Consider the following 22,863-nt stretch of genomic DNA (forward strand, 5'->3'; position numbering starts at 1 on the left):
TTGGCTGCTGTGTTTATTTTTTTGTTTGATCCCCCTATCTGCCCTCAGCTTTGTGTGTTCTCGTGTGTGTGCATGCATACTACTAAAGGTGCGTGACTACTCGTGCACATGGCTGCAGGTGTGTCTGCGACTTTGTCCTTCCGCAGGGCTGCGTCGTTGTGTTTAGATATAATAACGCCTGCTTTTTCATCGTGACTGTGTGTTTGTAAAAATGTGTGTGGCCGTCTTTCTGAGAAGTCCCAGAGATGTCTCTGTTTGGGGTAACAGGAAGAAGCACAGCGTGTGCATACTGACTTGGACATCCTCATTGTTATCAGCCCCACACACTGGTGAAAGGGGTTGTTGCCCGGTAGGAAATGAACCCGCATTTTGATTTTTCACAGCACATACCAGAGTAAAGGAAGAAGACTTTATGTTTTTATGAGGGGAAAATGGTGCACGGGGATGTTTCCGAGGTCAACTCACATTATCACGTCTATTTTTAGATCTGTGGTTTTATGCTGTGGGATTTTACTGCGTGGTGATTTAAAATACACGTATAATAATATGCATTTAGCTGTATGAACTGGTGAACTGTCACATTTATTTTAGGTAAGTTGACCTGATTTTCTACATCTGTGTTACAGGCCCACAAGGGAAGTCTAAATTCCACCTCCGAAATGATCTAAATTTGTATTAAAATGATATCAGAGTTCCCTGATGGGTTCAATATTTTTTATGGCACAACACATCAATCTTCACATTGCCACAGCATCCCCAATAAAACGCTGGGTTGTACCCTCAGTCCGCGCTGCGCAGCATGAAACGTGAGCTAAGCGTCACCGCCAAGAGGTTTATGGTCCAGGGGAATGAGGGCACTGTTTACACGTTGCCATGGAGATGTGTCCTGGAAGGGGAAAAAATGGCTGTATGTACTGGAAATGACTTCTTAGATATTCATCCCAGTGTTTTTACATTTGGCAGGCCCCCCTCGATTTTCTAAGCAAACGTAATGCTTTTTTTTTTTTTTCTTCATATGAACCCATCTTCTCAGGGTTACAGACTCAGACAGGGAGAGAGGTGAGTATTTTTGGACTATTGCGGTTGTGGGAGATGATTTGTGCAGCTGTTGTCAAGAATGTAGATTGTTCTTACTGCTTATAATGTGTAAGACCCATAAAGGGCACACAGTGATTGGAAACATCCGCCCGCTTATAACAACATGCTGAATATTCATGTGTGGGGATGTTGGGATGTATGCTTGAATAAATACCCGTCTTGTCTGGGCATTAACCTCAGGGTCAGGTGCCATCACTGCAGCCACGAGCCACAAGTCTGAATGAGTTATAAATAATTGCTAGCAGTTGTGGGTGTGTTCTGCACAGTTGTGTGTGTGTGTGTGTGTGTGTGTGTGTGTGTGTGTGTGTGTGTGTGGCATGCTTAGATTGCTGAGTGTGCGGCCTGTGAAACCTTATCCCAGCTCCTTGATGTCCTGGCTCATTGCGCTGACTCAGCAACATTAGGAGACCACCTGGGAATGACCAGTCTGCGCGCAGCCATTTTGTGTCTTTTGGTTCACAGTTAGCCTTGGTCTTCAGTCCCTGTGGGTTACTAATAGCCGTAAAACTCATCCGTAAACAGCAGTGGTCACGTCTGAGTCAAAATGATGATGCAGTCATTATCATCATGCTTACTGGGCTTTCTCAACTTTTTAACTAATGGATTTTAAATGAGACAGACATACTATAAAACTACTGTATATAGTAATAATTGTATGAATTTGAAAGTGTTGGATCACACTGTAACCAGAATGAATTGAATTGTATTTGCATTCAAAGAGGTAAAGACAGAGTAAGAGTTTTTTTTTCTTTCTTCGACTCCTGCCTGCAATGTATCCTCATACAACAGTTCGTATGATATCTTACGAAAGGTTATTTTATTTTTTAGTTTCATTTTCCTGTGAATGTCCAGCAGCACGAGCGATCAGTGCGCCTGTGCAAGCCCCTCCAGTACAGAACCTGTTTAGGCACCAAAACTGCTTAATTAGGTTTAAGAAAAGATTGTGGTTTCGGTCAAAATAAATACATAAGGGCCGTTACTTAAGTGCAGAAGTTACTAGGGCTGCCCACCGCAAGTTGATGAGTCGAATCGTCTTCCGTGACCCCTCAGTCAACTTGAAATTCTTGATTGCCAGTTGGTCAGTTAGTCAAATCTTCGTATTGAACAGCCAAATTCGATTAGAATACAAAAAATTCTGATTTGAATACAGCCCTAGATTTACCTACCAAATAAGTCAACGTTGACTTCTGTTTTCTCACGGGACACAAACAGCGGTCTCCTGGGTGAAAGTCCGGTGTTTTACGACCCACCCATCCACCCCGACCTCCTCCATACGCGTATTTCGTAGCTCTTTATACCACCTCGCCTGTCCTCGCTCACAATTACGTCAGTTACATATGAATTGATTACGTGGGTTATGTACAAATTATAGTGCATTACCTTTCGTAGCTAAGTAAGTACGAACAGTTTATTAGAACAGCCTGACTCCTGACATACTTCACTCACATAAATATATATAATAATGACAGAATCTCCTTTGGTCCAGTTTAAGTTTTTGAGATCTGCATTACCATGAAATGAGAGTGAAATTCCCGAATTTTCCTTTTGGTTACAAGAACAACTGATGAAAAAAAAACGGATTGTATTTGGGTTTATATCAAGGCCACAAAGCTGTACAACACATGCTTGTACCAAAGTTCAAAAATAATGACATAGCCATAGCAGAAAGACTTATTTTCTATCATATCAAAAGCAGAAACGACAAAGTCAAGCATCCTCAATCCCCCGATGATCAGATTTCATGGTCCACAACTCCACATTAACAGCTCAAAGGCACGTGCCTCAAATCCATATTAGGACCTGTGTAAATCCAAATTGGCCTCTACATCTCTTGGCTCTGACAGTTTAAAGCAGTTTGTTTTATTTATAGGAGCAGTCCAGAGGTAATTTTCCATTGTGGTGACTTACGAGACATTTGCTGTGTCTGTGTGGCCTGTAGCAAAGGCACAAAGACACCTACACACAAGTAGATATTTCTGCTTTGCCACTGACGATATTGCATCAGAGGGGCTCTTTCTGTTCCCCCTCTGGAGGTTGGTCCTGTGAAAACAACTTCCTCTCCAGGGGTTGCAAACCAGTAACTGAATCACCCAGCTTGCAAGTGAAAGTACCCTGACCTCACTGTGCATACTTCTCATTCTGCTCAGATATGAATGGAGTACTGGGCTGTGATGCACATGTTAAGTACAGCCAGGGCGCTTTAAAATGTAATGCATTTATTTAAACAACAGGTCCTCAGCAAAACAAAGCAGGTGTCAAAAAAAGTGAGATGGGTCTCCACTGAACAGTGATCAGATTTCAAAGGGATGCCCTATCCGTTGGATCACAGGGTTGAGGATGACAGGGAGGATGTGAAGATATCAGGATAATGACTAAGAACTCCATTTTTGGGCACAAATCTGCCCTGGGAAACTTTGGAGTAAAGGGGTCCCTGGGATTAATGGCCAAGTTAAATAATATACTTTCATACAAAGGCCTTAGAATAACCTCAATTTATTTATTCTAAAACCAGCAGCCACACCGAAGCTCTGTGCGAGACCCCCAGAAATTACCCTGAGACCTTTCAGCAGCTTCCTTTTACTATATACAGTATGCTTGTCTGTGTGACGATGCAGTTTTGTTCAGCAGGCATCAGCTTTTTGTTGAGTATTGGCTGTTTATCACACGCTCTCTTTAACTCCATTGTTTCTGCATTCCTAACCTTCCTCTCCTCTCACCACGCTATTTACCGCCTCAAAGTGTATCCAAAGATCAGCTCGCAGACTGTCAAGATTATTTTTTTTTTCTTGCTTGCTTTCAACATTTGCTTTCTTTTTTCTCACTCTCGCTCCAGTTTTCCCTCTGCCATCCAAACATTTACCGGCAAATACCAGCACACACACACAGAGAGAGAGAGAGAAAAAAAGACAACCTTTCTTGCATTCTCCAGGCAGTGACTCTCTAAAAAACCTCCACTGGCACACAGGAGTTGACTGCATAGTTTCGCCAATGCAAACCAGATGTGAAGCACTAATGTATGGCAGCACTTTTTTTTTTTCTTCAAAGGAAGACAAATGTAGGCCAAAAATGTAGTTCCTTTGGTCATCCAGACACACAGCGATATAAAAATAAATTCACATTCATTCCAAACTTTCCCTCGTGGTGGTTGGGACAGCACTGTGTGATTTAGAATAATTGCGATGTTATTGTTTGGTGTTGGTGGAGTATTGTGGAACGTTGGGATTGAGACGGGCTTGTGGAAGGACACAGATGAGCTGTGACAATTGCATTTTCAGCTGCGCTCTCATCCATATTATGCACATGGAGTCCTCCTTGCTTGCACGTCCTCAAGTCTCTGAGCGCCAAACAGCTGTCAGATTATGAAAAATGTATGTTTTAAGTAGAACTAAACATGCATCAGTACGGGTTTGTGCTGTGCTTTTGTTTATCTTTTGTACACATTTAAATCACCGTATCAAATCCTTTTAATAATTGAGTCCAGGAGGTTTGACGTGCAGTTTACTTGTAGCTTTCCTTTAATGCTGCAGAACAGACAGAATCAAGGCTAATATTAAAAGACATCAAGTCATATCCCCCGCTCTTGCATGGTCATTAAAAGCTGCCAAGAAGGGACAAATTACAAAGGCCACAGTGACATTTCATGCTGCAGGTAGTCATTTTCCTCCTTTATGTTTATGCTGTTGGCTTTCATTTGAGCCCTCTGCTCCGTCCCACTCCACACCAGGCGGTGTTTAAACGCTCAGGGACAATAACAGGTTAGCGTTCCAGTGTCTGGTCCTGCAGCCTGTACTGTATCGTCAAGTCTGACCCAGACTCCCACAGGGAAGCAGTCTCAGGTGCCCCTGGACCAACCCCCATCCTTAACGCCCCCTCCGCCCTACCACAAGTCTCTTCGTGCTTATAGAGTGCTTCGTATTTTTGTAGGCCAACCAGAAAGTCCATGGGTTCCCTCAACAAAAAAGCCAATGGGATTTTTCCATTGGGTTTTGGATTACTGCAGAAAATAAGCTCTGTGGCAAACACTTGTTTATGATACTTACATGTTTTGTTCAGCAAGATAATCTTCACAAATGAACACCACTTTTAGGATTTTTGAAGTGTAAATGCAATCGCCAGAAGTAAAAAGCTAATGTTATAGGCTATAGACGAACTACACCACGGTGACATGAACGCAAGTATACACAACGAGGCTGTAAAGACAGACGAGTCGGCATGATGACGTGTGGAAGTCTCATTTAGCCACTTGATAGCAACCGCCTTTTTAAGACACGTAAACGCTTAAAAATTCAGAAGTGGGATATTTATTGATGTATTTTCTGTTGTAGAACAAAACCTTAAAATCTCTTAAGCTTATGTTAACCACAGACCTTATTTCAGGCATCTAACTAAAAACCCATTCAAAAATCACATTGTGTTCAAGAAGAGGGAAGAGGAAGTGCTAAAAAATTTTGTATTCAGCGTTCGGTTGCACTTAGCTCCACCCTCTTGTGTCACTTCTGGTTGCAAAAAAACAAGACGGCGACGGCCAAAATGACGAACTCAAGGTTTCAAAACGGCAGTCCACAAACCAATGGGTGACGTCATGGCGACTATGTCCACTTCTTATATACAGTCTATGGTTGTTTACCAACTTCATCTGAACATTCGCTGTGTGCTGCTGACCTCATCATATAAATGATGACCGCAGATTGCTCAAAGCCGTAAATGTCATGATGAAGATTGGTTTTCTGGTTTGGAATCAGTGTCACAACTACACTGAACAGCATGATGCTTTATTGAACTGCCATTTTTTATGACCTTTAAGTGAGCAAAATTCTTCCATAACATCAGGATTAAAATGTGTTTTGTATGTCCATAAGCAGTACTTGTAAGCTTGTTTAAATAAGGCCATCTGTTTGTGAATGGGGCCACAGCATTATCTCCCCTTCATGAGCAATTTCCTCCTCTTCCGGTGATAAGATTCATAGCCTCGGCGTGTCCTTTCGATTACTGGACTTCATTTATCTGATGCACACCAAACCTTTGGCTAATATACAACAAATATTTCAATGTCCAACTTTTGTGTTGTTTTATTGTGACCTGAATGGTTATGACCGGTTGTCCGTGTACACAATTAGTCGTGTCGACGTGATTTAGCTTGTGGAGTGACTCGTCTCGCAGAATATGTGGATCTGGAAGCGTCTCCCAAAGGATCTGACCTCGGTTTCCCGTCCCTTGAAGAAAAACATGAATGTAATCCCTCTGACATTGTGTCATAAACATAAGTTCTGGACCATTAAAACAGTCTTGTGCAATTCATGCCTTTGCCTTTTCGCATTAGTCACCAAATGGAAAAGTCTTCCACGGCCTGGAGGCTCTGGAATAAATAAGATCAGACGACTTCTCCATCAGGCTGCTTTCAAGTGGCCACTGGACTGAGACACAAATGAACTTTCCTGAAGTGTGTTTTTGACATTGTACTTTATTTTTGATATGCTCAACCAGGCCCTAAAATGATATACTTAAGTGTCCAGTGCTGTATTCTTTCTACATCTCAAAGCCAGCCAAGGAGCTTTAGTGTTTCTGGAAGCCGTCCAGGCCCCAGACAGAAGGCAATGTGATGGTATGTGTTTATCCAAACGCAGCCGTTTCACTTTTCCTCTAATTTGATTTAAGACTTGTCATAGGTTTAAGATCCTGCTCCAGCATTCATTTGCCTCTAAATGTCACCTTCTTCATTTCTTTTCTTGTCCCACTGTTGTGTTTGATTTCTCCTCCTTTCCTTCATCCCTCTGGGAGCTGTATAAAAGGAAACAGCAACCTACTCCTTCCTCTGGTGTGTGAGTCTATTTGCTGCCAAAAGATCAAACAGTTAAAGGTGACTGAGTGGCTTTTGTAGCCGCTACTTTCTTAAAGTAAATCAGACCTTGCTATTCACAGTAAAATCCACACTTGTTAAAGTATCCACTTGGACATGAAAGCCCACTAGTCACAATGGACCTATAAACAGAGACCTAACAAATAGAGCAGTTGCCCTGGTGTTGAGATTGTTTCTAAATGACTGTATTGCTTGCAGACCTCAATCTGCAGCACATACCGTTTCCCATTTGGCATTAAACCAAACCGTTTTAAAATGGTCAGGCATCATTGGCAGACTGTGATGCTATTTGCCCCACCGGTCATGTTGTCTTATCAGGGTGGATACAGTTGCACCACTTCCGCTATGTGACTTCTTATATGTTGGAGATATGGCATTCCCACATTGGCCCTGCAATATCAGAGCCACAAAATGTGTTTTTTTTAGCTGTTGTCTCTTATTGACACAATGTCAACAAGAGACAACAACAACAGCTGCTCAACTGACATTAATTTGATGGACTTAATGGAAAATCCCCAACATTTAGATTAAAATAGGGCTTCATTTCATTGTATCACAAAATATAATGAAACTCAAAATGTGCCCAAAATGTTGGGTGCTGGAAATAGTTAGATAGATACTTAGATTTTGTAAGTTTCTGTTTACCTTTGTTTACTGTAAATTGATCAATAATACAATCAATAATACATCACATACAATCTGATCCACTATAGGTGTCTGCAGACCTTTAACTAGACATTTAGAGATACTAAATCTTCCAAAGTAAGGCCGGGCGATATGGAGAAAATCAAATATCATCATGTCATATTTTTTTTAAAAAAAGACCTCAATATCGATATTGCGACGGTATTGCAGTGTTGACTATTGGTGCTTTGACAAAATATTTACACAATGATTTCTGATAAATGATCATCAGTGATGTGGATATAATGGCCATGTGGGAAAAGGCAAATAATAGAATAGCTAGAACAGTCTGGTAAGTTCAGAAAATTACATCACTTAACAGTAATGCAGCCTTTAAAACCAGGAAAAGACATCACTTATGCCATATCACAAGACTGCGATATCCAACATCTAAGATGATATCTAGTCTCTTATCATGATATTGGTATAATATTGATTTATAGCCCAGCCCTATGCCAAGGTCGGTCTGTTTTTCATGACTTAACATGATGTTCATGTTTCATTGTAATTTCTAAATTGCCTTTCACAATACATTTTCTCTAGGTAGCCTATGAATAGTAGTGCAATCTTATTCTCCTCTAGTGTAAGATATAACTTAATGGCAGAAGACATTCTGTAGTTATGTTGTCATTTTGCAGTACACAGCAGCCATCTGCCCGCCGCGGTTAAGATGATCTCTCTCTTCTGTTGATGTAACATGATGTCAAGGGCTTTGTCTACTGTATAGCCTCAGTAATGGATGGATGGCGTGGAAAGGGAAAGAGAAAGGCGGGGGGGAAGAGCCAGCAGGCTCGTTCCCAGCAGGCCGTGCGGACTGTTCATTTGGAATCAACCGGAGCGTAAGCAAAGTTTGGGCTGGGGATTAACAGGCCTGCCTGTGGGACCGGACTGGACAGGGTATCTGCTAGCCCTTCAGTAACCAACCATGACTATGTTGCCCGGCAACAGCGTACAGCCTGCTCGCTTGCATTGGTCTGTTGTGTCTGTGGTGGCTCACTATTGGCCCTGAACTTCACCCTGTTATGCCAATCAGGGAGGGTTGTAATGACTAGTGGAACGTAGCCTTGGCATTCCTCTGCTATCTTACAGTCAGATGTGTGAAAACAAATGAAAGGTCTAAATGCCTGCTCGCAGCCTATAGGGATGCACCGATACCGATATCGGACCGATACGGACTCAAATGCTGGATCAGGTATTGGTGACAATGGGGGCAATCTATTTAATTAAATTCTATGATTATAATGTATACTATATACATGATACTTTATACTGCAATGTAACTCCTGTTTAAGTTTTGACCAATTTGTTGCTGCATTAAAACGGTTTACACTTGAATTTCAAGATTTTTAACCAAATTGCTTGTGTACGATTTATTATTTTAATAATTAACAGTTTATGTATTTATTTATTTGTTTATTTATTACATTTTGTTTTACAAAGTTAGGAAAGCTATATTTAAGTAAAGCCTGATGTTGCCTTACGCATAAAAGAATGATCCCAGTCACTTCCATACAGTGAGGCTCATTAATTAAACACTGGTAACGTTGGATCGGTGCATCCCTATTGCAGCCCTGGTAAGATACGTGGCTCATCACACTCCACAATATCCAAAGAGTTCCATGATTGTAGTGGATGATGCAGAGGCTAAGAACCACCCAACGCGAGGGTATTATCCTGCTCATACCATGGCCTCTTGCCAACAAAATGCCATATGTAATCAGAAAATATTAGTTGTTAATTTACACATACAACGTCTTTGGATCTCACTTTTCTGTTTAAAACAATCACAGAATATATTTCCTGAGCTGAGTATTTGTGTGAACAACACTCTGAGTACTTTGGTTTTCATTAAGCCTCAGTGGTGGGGCTAAAAAATGTTACCGTTTGTCCGTAGGGAAAGGAAATAACCACAGCAAATTCATCCATCTGTTTTGGATATACTTGTTTTTGACAAACAGACTGACCAATCAGGAGGTCATTGTAAGGCCTTCCATCCAACAAACTGCAGCCTCACAAAGGGTTAATAAACCCAGATATAGACATGTCTGCAGAGTCATTCATACTGACCCATATAGCTGCATTCAATAATACACATTTGAGTCCCTCTCTCAGATGAACTCATCTGGATCATTTATAGAGAATGGAATGCACTGTTTCCTATATTAAACAGAGATCCCCACTTTGTGCTGCAATACTATAATTAAACTCAGCAGAATATTTCTGGACCATTGTCCTGTGTGGTGATTTCCTTGAAGCCCACATTTTTTTTCCCAGGGGGCTGAATTCAGTCACAGCTCTGGTATTTGGGAACATTATTAACCCAGAGTGGGGCTCTTAGTCACTGGGTTCTGGACATGAAGGAGATGGACCTCTGCTGGGAAGTTGGCATATACAGTAGAGGATACAAAGCCCTGTGAGAACTGGCCTCTGGACTGGAGTTCATTGTGAACCAAATCCAACGCTTCTCTTCTCTTCTCTTCTCTTCTCTTCTCTTCTCTTCTCTTCTCCTCAGTTTGGGATTGTGGGTTTTGGGCAGGCAGTCACGTCTTAGTCCATCGCCCCAGGGGTCAGTGCACTGACGTCATGCCCCTCTCTGTGAGAGCCTGTGCCATCAGGAGTTCATTTCAGACTCTGCATTGGCCACTCAAACATTGCTACTCTAAGTGAATCTCTCTGAAATGGAAACACTACAAGACCTGGGAGTCAAAATAAGCCCTTCTTCTGATTTCTAAAGTAATACATATTTATGTATCAGGCGTTGGGATCTTTGCAATTGAGTGTAACGTTCCCGTCTGTGCTTTAGTGAGTTCTCCGTTACTTATTATTGACCTGATTGCTGGGAAACTAGTCATTCTTGCTCGAAACCCACATCCCTCTGGAAACCATAAAAACACTTGTCGAGAAGGAAATAATGCACCCAGGGACACGCTGAGTGATCCATCTCAGATACAGGGATGTTGGCTGGTTAGACATCTGTGTTTGAGATGTTTCATGACCTACTTTTTCTGCAGCCTTTTAGTACGTGGATATGTGGATGATGCACATGAATTCGGGGAGGGCAATAAACAGCTGTCTGATTTGCTTTGGAAATTCAAGTTGACATCAGACGTCATAGTGCTGGCCTCCCGGCTTTGTGAGTCATGCCTCGTCTCGTTCTCTTACCTGGCAAGCGGAGGCAGCGCATACCTACCTAGCGCTGCAGATAACATTAAGGTCACGGTGCTCATTTTCAGCTCTTTACTTTGTTGATCTAATCTCGAGGTTGCGGTTAATGTGGCAACGCCTGACGGATGGCGTGTCAAATGTACAGAAATTAACGTTAAAATGCACAGTTCGGCACGTTGCTGTACATTAACGCAGGCCCAACCACAGCTGCTTATTCTGATCTTTTGCCATCACCTCCAGACGGTTACTATAACATGAGACAGCAGATACTAAAGATGTATCCATTTAGTCATTAGATAGAGAGATAAAGCAGTCCACTGGTGCGTGCCAGTGTACACACATGGCTGCACGGCTGTTGAGCATTTAGACGTCTAAAGGTCATTGAACGGTGCTGAGTGTGTCTCTCCAGTTGTGTTGTGTTAGCAGAGAGACTGTCATTGGGCTGAATATGAAGACTGTGAGCAGGTGAAGTCTGTTGGATCTTGACTTTCTCACCCCGACTCATTAAGAGCTTTTGTCTCGCAGAAGGCTGAGACAGATGAAACATGAGAGTCTGGGACTAATGTTTTCTTTGATGACGGATCCTGTGTGAGTTGGCTTTTAGTCTTCTGTGTCACCCTAGTGTGTGTGAGTGTTCGCGCCCTTGCATAGGTGGACGTTTTTGCGTGTAAGACAGGCAGCGCAGGGCCAGTATGCAGTTTGATTGATTATTATATCAGAGGTGATTATTATTACTGGGTGGTGGGAATGACTAGCCAGCAGTGCGCCCTGCCAGAGGGCTGTATCACTTATCACTGGGCTCTCCTCCAGCCATGCTGTAATGTTTTGGCAACCTGATATTGTTGCCATAATGCTCTCGCAATATTATTCTGTCACTTTGTTGTGTGCTCAGTCATGATCAAGGCACCTATCGCGCAGTGGAAAACCATGCACTTTGTATCTGTATATGCGTGTTACTGTAGTCGCATCTTTTCACGGAGTCATGTTCAAACAGCTTCAAGTGTCTGCGCTTTTGACACACTCACAAATGTTGTCTGTTGGTGGTCCGCGCCGTACTCGCAGATAGATTCTCGCCTCATGAATATTTACAGGTGTGTATGATGTGCGGGCTTCACATGCAAGGATATACACCACTGTATTTCCACTCAGTCATGACAGAGTTTGTATTAGTGCTCTAATCTTCACGCTGCAGATTTTGAGCGGGTTGACAGCAACAGGAAGGCGTTCGGTAGTTACCGAGAGAGAAAGCAAAGTGACAGCTCCCTCTCTTGTCCCCTCCCTCCGCATCAGCCACACTTTCATCACACAGCAATAAAAGTTAATAGGCATTTTGCGCTGCCTCTCTCGTCGCTCCCTCTCACTCTTTTTCCACTTGCTCCCACTTGCAACGGTGTGTTTTGTTTGAGCTCCGCTCCGTCGCTGGTACAAGCCAAAGTATTTACAGCGTAAATATTGGCAGTGAAAGTCTACACTGATGTCCAACTGCTGAGCCGGAAAAGGTGACTGCATCATTCCTCAAGACTCTCCCTCCTTTTCTTCCCACCCCTCTATTGTCTCTGTTCTTGTCCTCATCTTTTTTGGATGTGTTGTTGTTGTTTTTTTAATGTTGCTGACCCAAGTGTATCCTTTCTGTGTCTTTCAGGTTTACAGAAGATTTACTATAAGATTAGATTACGATGGCTGACAGTTTTAACTGTGACAACTGCAAGGAGTCCTTGTATGGACGCAAGTACATCCAGTCAGATGACAGTCCCTACTGCATCCCCTGTTACGACAGCAGGTTTTCAAACACCTGCGATGAGTGCAAAGAGCTGATCGGCCATGACGCAAGGGTAAGGCATTCATTTTGACATGATCAGACATGCAATCATGTATCTGCTGCACAACAGTAACAAACGAAGTACATGCAGGATTCCAATTGAAACAGGATCATGTTTAGAGTTGATTAAAAGAAAAAAGATATGTTACATAAATATTTCCGGTAACATTTATTTTCTGTAATACATGCACTGGAATGAACCAACACGTTTTCACTACCAACTCGTCAAACACCGACACTTAGTCAGTGGTCCTACGTTTCAAACTATGACACTCTAGGTAGAGACTAGCGTCAGTTTTGGACGTGTCGGGGACAGCGTGTCAGCTTCCACTCATTATATGCAGAGTGTCTTTTCAAAATAAACTTCCGTGTTCACAAGAAACGTACAGTTTCCGCTGTATGTATGCTGTCTATTTTCAAAATAAACTTCCAACATAGGTTTAGTTGTTTTTTAGGTTTACTTACACAATTAAATTACTTGGTTAGGTTTAGGCAGCAAAAACACTTGGACTAGTTAGGAGAAGATCATGGTTTGGGTTAAAATACATAACTGGCGTTAGTAAAGTATGTAACTTAAATAACAAAACTGAGGTAAAATAAGTCAACGTTGACTTGGTTTCACACAGATCATGAACAGCGGTCTCCTGGGTGAAAGTCCTGTGTGTATTTGACCCATCCAACCTCCACTCCCATCTGCCCTATGCAGACTTTCTCTGTCTTTATACTACGTTAGTTGCTCGGACCGTCTAATAATGAAGCCAACATGTTTTCATTGGAGTTAATTGAAAGCCTGCTGCGTTTCATACAGACGCTAAAGGGTGCCCTGGTGCGTCGGTTTCAGACGCCGAGGGGCATTAACCAAGCGTTGGTATTTGACGAGTTGTGAGTGAAAACGTGTTAAATGAACCGCACATGTGACCTTAGTCTTTCCATTCTATGATCCACATATTTGGAGTTGAAATAGAGATAAAGAACATCAAAGATCTCCCCTAAAGCCATTTGTTACCATGTTTTGACATGGCCTTTGGTAGCTAAAACAAAAGTTATGTCATGTTAATGACACATAATTCATGTCAAATGAGGCGTGTTCTATATACAGTATTTCGTGTGGCAAAACAAAGTAAAGGCCAATTTAACATGCAATTATGCAGGCAATTTCCACTAAGTCCACATAAGCCAACGGGCTAATTTTGTCTAAGATTGTACAAATGCAGCATGAGGGAACTTCTCCCTCTTCTCCACAATCAAGTTAAAATTTAATCTCGCCTTAATGGAAAACACTAACATGAAGTGGATCATTTAAGACTGACATACGCTACTTAGGGCAGTTTACAGAACGGGGCATGCTACAGTGCTCAGTAGTTTGCTTAGCTAAGGAGGCCAATGAGTTATCAACACCCTCATGGGCAGTGGGGGATAAATAAAGCCAGCATTTTCTTGGCTCAGTGCCCTTTAGACAATCAATTCAACATCCTTGTGAGACTTTTTTTAAACAGAAGCATGCTCACAAGTACAGTAGAGTTTGTACACGTACACACAGAGGAACCATGTACTTGTTACTGCCTATGCAGACCTCACTGTATATGTATCAGTTTGAAATGGACCAATCCAACCAGAAACCCTTGTTGTTGCTATGTCTTGCAGTCTTTTACTTATTTGCCTCCTTTAGATAATTGCAATTCTGATAAAACATGAAAATGAATTTGGAAAGAATTTTTGTGATGTATTTATAAAATGACCTTCTATTCCTCATTGTCTTTGCTGCCAGGAGCTCTTCTACGAGGACCGGCACTATCACGAGCACTGCTTCCGCTGTTTCCGCTGCGATCGCTCGTTGGCAGACGAGCCGTTCACCAGCCAGGATGAGGCGCTGCTCTGCAACGACTGCTACTGTAACGAGTTCTCCTCGAAGTGTGTAGCCTGCGACAAAGTCGTCATGCCAGGTAAAGGTGCAAGACATTTGTGCATAGAGAATTGTGGGTGTTGAGATTTACGGCTCATTCCATCTGTGCTCTCTGAATGACTCTTTTAGGGCTGTCCTCGACCAAAGAAATTCTTAGTCGACTAACACGCATATAATTTTAGTTGATTTAATAGACAGATCTGTAAGTCTATGTTTCTCCACGAAGAATCATACAAAAAATACCACTTTAATTCTTGTGTCTACCAGAGATGGGCTCATAAGTTTCTTGGAAATAAGTTTTTCAGCATGAAAATAGCATAAAAGTCACGTTTACACTAAAGTCACGTTTGATCGGGAGAGATTTTGTGAGATTTCCGTTTTTTTTAGTCAGGACTCTTGTTGTTCATGAATGAATCTGTTAGTGTGTGCTGTGCTGTTTTGGCCATTGCTCACCACACACTACAGGAACAAAACTGTTAAATTTAACATAACATGTCATTACGTCTGGGGTCTCTCCCATTTTCATCTTTTAAGATTTGAAAATCTTTAAGTGTGGGCCAGCCTTAAGAGAGGGAGCCTTAGACTCTTTTTCCAACTATTTCATGCTTTTTTAACATGAACTAGCTTAGCTTAAAATCTGGAAAGAGAGGGAGATGATTTAAATGAAAGAGGAAGTGACATGTGAAATGCTTTGCGTATAATGCATTTGACAGTGCCACATACTATGGTTCTTCGCTCACCCACAAAGCAATAGTCTCGTTGTCCCACATTTTATTTTCCATGAAGTACACAAATTCAAATTCCAAGTTAGATAGGCAAATGACTTTGGAAAATGATTACATGGCAAACTTCAGGAAGCTGGGACGAATGAAAAGTATAAAGTAACAGATCAAGCAGATAAAGAAAGGAAAAAGGTTTTAGAAAAAAAGAGGGAGAGGAGAGAGAGAGAGACGAAGTCGAGGGTCCACGATTGAGCAGCAGCCAGGGCTGAATGTGACAGAGTAATTGCCAGTCTGCTTGACTTGTTGTGTGTAAGCCAGATCCCCGGGGCTGGTGGGCTGCCAGCAGACTGCTGATAACAAGAGATAAGCAAGTCAGTTATTCCAGCGCCTCTGTAGCAGCGTACACAGTCGCCTTTATTTCTACTGTAGGTGTTTTTCTTATGAAGATCACACATTTGCATTACAGCGTTCAGTGTAAGTTATGCTCGAGTGAGTCACCTTGAGAAGGAAAACTAGTTATAGAGTGATCAGGTCAAAGACGTCTTAACTAGGAAAGCTCCTGGGATTTGGTAGGATACCGTACAATACTCAAAACTCTTGAATATTACCAAATGTGTGGTTGCAATTCTAGATAGTATTACATCTCCTCCAACTAAAGAACTAACAGTCCTTTTGTCATCATACCAAAATATGTACACCCTCAAAAACAGGCACACGCACTTATCTTTGTTTAACAGCTGAAGTTTTACAGCTGGAGTTGTTAATGTCAGCGACAGAAGGAGGGAAGAAACTTAACGCCATGTAAATGGATTTATCATAATATGATTTAGTCGTAAAGATTTCTCTGATAAAACTGCTGCAATGTTCCCAATACCAGAGACGTATACAGGATGTCGTACGTCTCCCAAACGATGGTCCTCTTCTTTTCTCACTCTGTTTATTCTAATGAAAATCCTCTGATAGACAGCATTTCTGTTGTTTTTGCCGTCCGCTGTGACAAAGTTTCTTCTTTGAGCTTTATTTTGAAGTTTGAATTTGCCAAGAATAAATACACACAAAGACACACTGAAAACCTACAATACATACTGTAGCAACAGAGTACATAGTAGCATGTGGTGCAAGGACAAGAGGTTGAAATGTTGTTGGAATTCTTGTGTATTTTTAGAATTTTTATCTTTTAATTAACCTTTATTTAACCAGCAGGGCAATTAATAGGGCGATTCAAATATTGAATCGCGAAAAATCACATGATTGTCCATAGTTAATCGTGATTAATCGCAACTTAATCAAATTTTTTATCTGTTCAAAATGTACCTTAAAGGGAGATTTGTCAATTATTTAATACTCTTTTCAACATGGGAGTGGATCAATATGCTTGCTTTATGTAAATGTATGATTGGAAATCAATCAACAAAACAAAATAATGACAAATATTGTCCAGAAATCCTCTCATGTACTGCATTTATCATAAAAAAGATGCGCAAATCCTAACATGGCAAACTGCAGCCCAACAGGCAACAACAGCTGTCAGTGTGTCAGTGTGCTGACTTGACTATAACTTGCCCCAAACTGCATGTGATTATCATAAAGTGGGCATGTCTGTAAAGGGGAGACTCGTGGGTACCCAGAGAACCCATTTTCATTCACATATCTTGAGGTCAGAGGTCAAGGGACCCCTTTGAAAATGGCCATGCCAGTTTTTCCTCACAAAAAATGTAGCATAACTTTGGAGCGCTTTTTGAACCCCCTTCGTGACAAGCTAGTATGACATGGTCACATGGTCACTTGACTTGAGAACACTGCAGCAAACAGACCGAAGCATTGAAACGTTGATGCAAAATGTCAGCTCCATGCAAACCACTGCATCACCATAGAATAAACCAACCAGTATAATAAAAAAAAACCTCAACAGCAAAGGGATAGATGGATTGGTTGGGGACACGGAGGGGAAAGCGGCGTTATCCTTTTCTGTACGGCCTGCCGCCAGTTTTCAGCAGTAGGAAAGAAGTGTGGGGCCTGTGGTATTATGATTTAAAATACAATATAGCTTAGTGAAACAAAATGAGTTTTATATGCCTTTAAGTGTATCATTTCATGGTTCACTAAAAATGACCACAAAAAAACCCCCAAATGGCCGTAACAATCCTATGAAGGACGGTAAATGATGCATTCTACACAAAAAAGTTAAGTCTCCCTCTGCTCTCTGTCATTCTTTCCATCCTTCTTTCTCTTTTTCTTCCTCTGCCTCCTGTCGTCTCTCTTCCTCTCTGCTAGGTACGAGGAAGTTGGAGTATGCAGGCTCCACATGGCACGAGGGCTGCTTCATCTGTCACAGCTGCGAACAGCCAATTGGCTCGAAGTCCTTCATCCCTGACAAGGATGAGCACTACTGCGTGTCCTGCTATGAGGACAAGTTCGCCCCGCGCTGCACACGCTGTAAAAAGGTCAATGAAGTTATGCATGGTGGTCAAGGAAACAATGCAAACGCATGGGAAACATGAGTGGGATTAATTCAGCAGGAACGTGCATGGGAATATATTTTAGAACTGAATTTAAAGGATCTCCACGTGACCTTTGACCTCTCCTATTTTCAGGCCCTGGCTAAAGGTGGCGTGACCTATCGGGACGAGCCGTGGCACAAGGAGTGTTTTGTGTGCACCAGCTGCAAGACACAGCTGGCGGGTCAACACTTCACCTCCCGAGACGAGAACCCTTACTGCCTCAAGTGCTTTGGCAGCCTGTACGCCAAGAAATGCGAGGCCTGCAGCAAACCAATCACAGGCAAGATTACATCACTATGTTCTACACGATAATAATGATTTGTGCTAGTTTTGATATTGGGTTAGGGTTAAATGATAACAATACTACTAATAATCCTAACGAGATTGACTCTTTGCTTATTTAGTCACAGCTCTGTCTCCTAAAAATGACGTTCCCATACAACGAAACTGCGTTGTGAATTACGTTTCAAGGGAAACGTATTATGTTTGGTTTTGACGTACGAGGAAGTCCGTGTAGGGAGGAGGTCAGGGTGGTGGATGGGTCTAACAAACGCAGGTCTTTTACCCTGGAGACCGTTGTTTGTGTCCCGTTTGAAACTAAAAGTCAAAGTTCACTTGTTTTAATTTATGTCCGTAGCTTGGTAACGTAACAAAAGTAGTAATTTTAAGCAAAACCATGATGTTTTTTACTAAACCTAACCAAATAGTTTTGTTGCATTTTTTTGTTTTGTTTTGTTTCAATTTCAACGTTGAACATGTTATTTAAAGGACCAGTGTGTAGCATTTAGGGGGATCTACTGGCAGAAGTGGAATATAATATTAATAAGTATGTTTTCTTTAGTGTATAATCGCCTGAAAATAAGAATCGTGTTTTCGTTACTTTAGAATGAACCGTTTATATCTACACAGGGAGCGGCTCCTTCACGCCATGTTTCAACAGTAGCCCAGAACGGTCAAACCAAACTCTGTGAACTTTTCCTGCTTGGGCCGGAGTCGATAACGTTACTCGCTCCCGTCGTCGCCGCTGCTCTCTCTCTTGCTTCACCACTCACTTCCCACGTACACACACTCTAAGCAGTCTACTCTTACAACAACTGTCTCTAAAGAGGGCCATTTGCATTTTTGCATCGTCCATCGTAGCAATCCTACATGCTTCACAGATGGTAAAAGTTTTAATCTCCAACCTCACTGCTAGATACCACCAGATCCTGCACACTGTTCCTTTAAAACTGCGACCATAATCCGGGAGAAAATGTGTTTCTCTCGAAACGTAATTGAGAATGCAGTTTTGAATGCAGTAATTTCGTAGGAGACAGGGTTGTTAGTCATGGATATCAGCGTTATAACTGAATACGTTTTCAGGGACTTTAAATTTTCATACTCAATATACATCAAGCTTTTTTTTCCCAGTTGTTATGTTTTGAAGCACGCATGATTTGCTGAATTCAAAGTCAGCCCTCTAAAGCTCAACATACAGTCTAATCTCTGTCTCATTGCTCCTCTTCTCCTAGGTTTTGGAGGAGGAAAGTACATCTCATTTGAGGAGCGCCAGTGGCATCAGCCATGTTTCACCTGCACCCAGTGCTCTGCTTCACTGGTGGGCGCCGGCTTTTTCCCCGACGGTGACAGGATCTTGTGCCGCGACTGCAACACCAACCTATAGAGTAGTCATTTACCACATTCTTCTCACCCTTCCCTTGACTTACCTTTCACCGTTCGCCACAGCATTTCAAGAACCCCAAGGTTCAGGGAAGGTAACACAGGCTAACAAATGCTGCCTCTCAGGTCGTTTTTATATAAAGAGATCAGTTCCTCGTGGTCCCTGTCTGGGTCCGGTTTTCATCCAGGAGCTAGTGCTGCATTGTTTGAATGAACCATCACAAAGATTTCCTCTTTAACCAAAAACTTAATGATTTAAAGTTTATGGAGTGCCTTAAGAATAACATTACTTAAATGTTATGTACTATTGAACCAAAGAAATGCAAAATGCTAGACACTTTGCAAAAAAATCTTTCATAATTTTATATAAAACAAGTTGCCAGGTAGAGGTCAGACACAGAACACTGATACAGTAGTATGTAAAAAAGTATGGTGGAGGTACTGTCTTAATGCTCTTATAACTGCAGTTTTAAGCATTTTAGTTCAAATATGTCATTAAGTAAAAACAAGGAGAAAACATAGAAAAACTTTGCTGATTATGCTTTCAGTGAGGTAGCCAGTTTATGGTAGTTATGATCAATAAAGTCATTTGCACTTTTGATAAGATATTCTCTTGCTACCATGTTATATGCACATAAAAACACAACAAAAAGACATGGCACACAGACCACTTTTTTGTCATGTATCTGCTTTCATTGACATTTATTTTTACCTAAAGTTTCATCTTATTTCTGTCCTTTTCATTTGTTGTAATTTTTTTTTTTTGTTTTATCACCATTGCTCAAAGAGCCAGCATTTATAACCCCGAAGAAGCTGAAATGAAATGCAGTACCGTCGCGTATTGCAGGAGTATGCATGCCATGATTTGCGTCAATGATTATTTTGTTGCTGTTAACGCTGTTTTGTTTTTCATTGATGGTTTGTAACATGTATGTGAAAAGTTAAATCTATATTTCATTATTTCAGCTTTGATGCTGGTGAGTCAGAGTTGGCAAATATACATTTTAAGATGGAAAATACAGCATTGAGGCGATAACAGTATGAACTTACTGTAAAAAAAGAGAGATTATAATTGATGCGGCTAAATACACACCCGATTTGACTGTTATTGGGCCGTTAAATAGGTATTATCATGTCGTTATAAGCACCATAGATGTGGGTCATTAGGGTCCTACTACAGCTACTACGTTGTAAAAGTGAAAGCGAATTTTACGTTTTGAAAACAAACAAAAGGCTTCTTTAGGTTTACGCAACAAAACCACTTAGTTAAGTTTAGGGAAAAACATTGTGCTTTGTCTTAAAATAACTACGCTTCAAAAGTGAAAATGAAACTTAAGGCTTGTGAACACAAAGACAACTACACAACGTTAGTTTCACACAGGATGTGGATCCCGGTCTCCTGGGTGATACCCTGTGTTCTGTGTCTCGTCCATCTAGGGGCTGTGGCAATAACCGCAATATTGACAAGCCAACGACAGGAGATGGCAAGCAACCGTGACAACTGCTATCTTCAAATTTTTTTTCTTTTTTGAATTCTTTGCAATGGGAGTTCCGCATTTTTACACTTTGCTACAAACGGCAGCAGCGCAACGAGGCGCTGAGCGTCTATTCTGCACTGAGCGTTGTACGTACAGTATGGTGTTTTTTTCTGGTCGTCGAGAGTTGAAAAATGTTCAACTTTGGATAAAACTCCACAATGACTATGTACTAGTATTCTAACTTGCGCTGACATTTTTGCAGATATTCCGTATCATAGCAATAGACACAACCAACGCGCAGCTGAAAAAATTAGTATGAGTATTAAAGTATTTAATTTGTCTTAAAACTGTCATCTTTGTCCTTTAAAAAGCAACAATATACCTACTGATAGCCTAACACCAAAGCGTATTCGTACACAGTAGCACTGAAGTCAGGATAAAGTAATTTATAAAAATAGAAAAAGTTGCAATAATACCGCTTATCGCACTGTTGAGCCAATCATTATCACCGCTGGATCTCTATACTACAGCGCCTGACTTTCGCTTCTACTCCTGTCATAATTACTACGGTCGCTTTAAGTTCCTGTCGTCTTTTTTTATACCTTCTTTCGGTGATCTACCATGTGAATAGATGATAAAACATACTAGTGGGTGTAGTAGGCCCCTTTTGACCCTCATCTTATGGTGCTTATAGCGACTGATGATGCCTATTTAATAGCCTGACAACAGTCTTATCGGCTGAATTACCACATGGTTAGTTTTATTTGTGAAGTCTTATTAAATAAAATGTACACTGACTGATCTTTTATATTGTGTGTCTATTTGTGGTTACAGTGAAATATCCACTACTGGTTTATGAGTTCAGTGCTTTCTGTGGACTTGTGTTTACTGTCTACGCCGGAGAAAACCCTTCTGGTGTGTTTAAAAAGTCTTTCTAGGAAGGATCAGTGTGTGAAAGAGAGAGAGAGAGAGAGAGAGAGAGAGAGAGAGTGCACCGGGGGAAGGGCATAAAAGTGTGTGAGAAAGTGTTAGAGAGAGAAACCATGTGTGTGTAATAAAAGACCAGAAAAAGTGTTTGTGTGTGTCTGTAGGTTAAAGATATTTGTGTGTGTGTGTGTGTGTGAGAGAAAGAGTGAAAGGGAGAATGAGTGAAAAACTGTGTATGTGTCTGAATGTGTGTGTGTATGTATGTACTGTATATATGCACTGTTGTTTATGCTGAGTCGACTGTTTCATCGCCTTGATGAAGCACACATTCACAGACCGCCAGATACACTCTCCTGTCGGCATTGGTGAAATGTCCTCCTCCCTGCCTGCGTTTGAGATTTTTTCACCAAAAAAGGAAATGGAAAACTCGTAGCTGCATGGGGGAGGGAGGGAGGAGGGAGGAGGGAGGAGGGAGGAGGGAGGAGGGAGGAGGAAGGGAGGGACGGGGGGGTGACTGGTGGTGGAAGTGGGAGAGAAAAGAGTGTGGGAGAGAGAAAGAGAGGGAGGATGTTCACATCTGGAGTTGCTCCATGGCACTTTCACTGGGGGGGTCAGCTCCACACACGGCCCCCTTTGGATTTATTGGGAAGGAGGAGACGGGCGAGGAGGTGGCGGCTAGCAGGAAGGGTCAGAGGAAGAGCTGTGGAGATGTTAACTGTATCAAACTATACACTCTACAACTTTAACAGCCATTACTATGAATTTGAAAACCTCCTGCCTCATGGTCTTTCTGATTTTCAGCAGCAATATGTCCTCTGACACTCTTTCTCCTTGAATGTGTCCCATGTCTTTGTTATTACTGTCACCCAGAAATCAAGTTTACCCAACAGAACTTTGTGTGTCTGAGAGAAAGTATGGCATTTAATTTAGTTTGAAGTGTGCAAACGGCAGCGTAGCCGGCTTCCCACACAAAGAGGTCGGTCTCTTCACACAAAAGATATTCACAATTTTAACATTTCACTAAAACGTCAAACCTTCAATGCAAAAACA

General features: G+C 41.6%; 1 protein-coding gene and 1 long non-coding RNA gene across 4 annotated transcripts in view; both read left to right on the forward strand.

The window, feature by feature from the left end:
- fhl3a (four and a half LIM domains 3a) overlaps window positions 1–20,585 on the forward strand; it is a 33,899-nt gene extending 13,314 nt beyond the window's left edge. Inside the window, exons 1-6 of one of the 3 annotated variants that reach the window (XM_037785671.1) lie at window positions 772–1,059; window positions 12,447–12,636; window positions 14,392–14,566; window positions 17,523–17,692; window positions 17,843–18,029; window positions 19,261–20,585. In XM_037785671.1, the coding sequence (XP_037641599.1) occupies window positions 12,481–12,636; window positions 14,392–14,566; window positions 17,523–17,692; window positions 17,843–18,029; window positions 19,261–19,412 (840 nt within the window). In that variant the 5' untranslated portion in view covers window positions 772–1,059; window positions 12,447–12,480 and the 3' untranslated portion in view covers window positions 19,413–20,585. Of the gene's footprint in view, window positions 1–771; window positions 1,060–12,108; window positions 12,304–12,446; window positions 12,637–14,391; window positions 14,567–17,522; window positions 17,693–17,842; window positions 18,030–19,260 lie in introns of those variants that run through there. The other 2 variants (XM_037785670.1, XM_037785669.1) reach the window with 2 other exon arrangements.
- A 117-nt stretch (window positions 20,586–20,702) lies between these two features.
- LOC119497512 lies at window positions 20,703–21,694 on the forward strand. The gene is made up of 2 exons (XR_005208938.1): window positions 20,703–21,059; window positions 21,215–21,694. It is a non-coding gene; the product is annotated as an uncharacterized LOC119497512 (long non-coding RNA).
- The last annotated feature ends 1,169 nt before the right edge of the window (window positions 21,695–22,863 follow it).

The sequence above is a fragment of the Sebastes umbrosus genome, chromosome 11, assembly GCF_015220745.1.
Source record: "Sebastes umbrosus isolate fSebUmb1 chromosome 11, fSebUmb1.pri, whole genome shotgun sequence".
NCBI classification, from domain to species: domain Eukaryota; kingdom Metazoa; phylum Chordata; class Actinopteri; order Perciformes; family Sebastidae; genus Sebastes; species Sebastes umbrosus.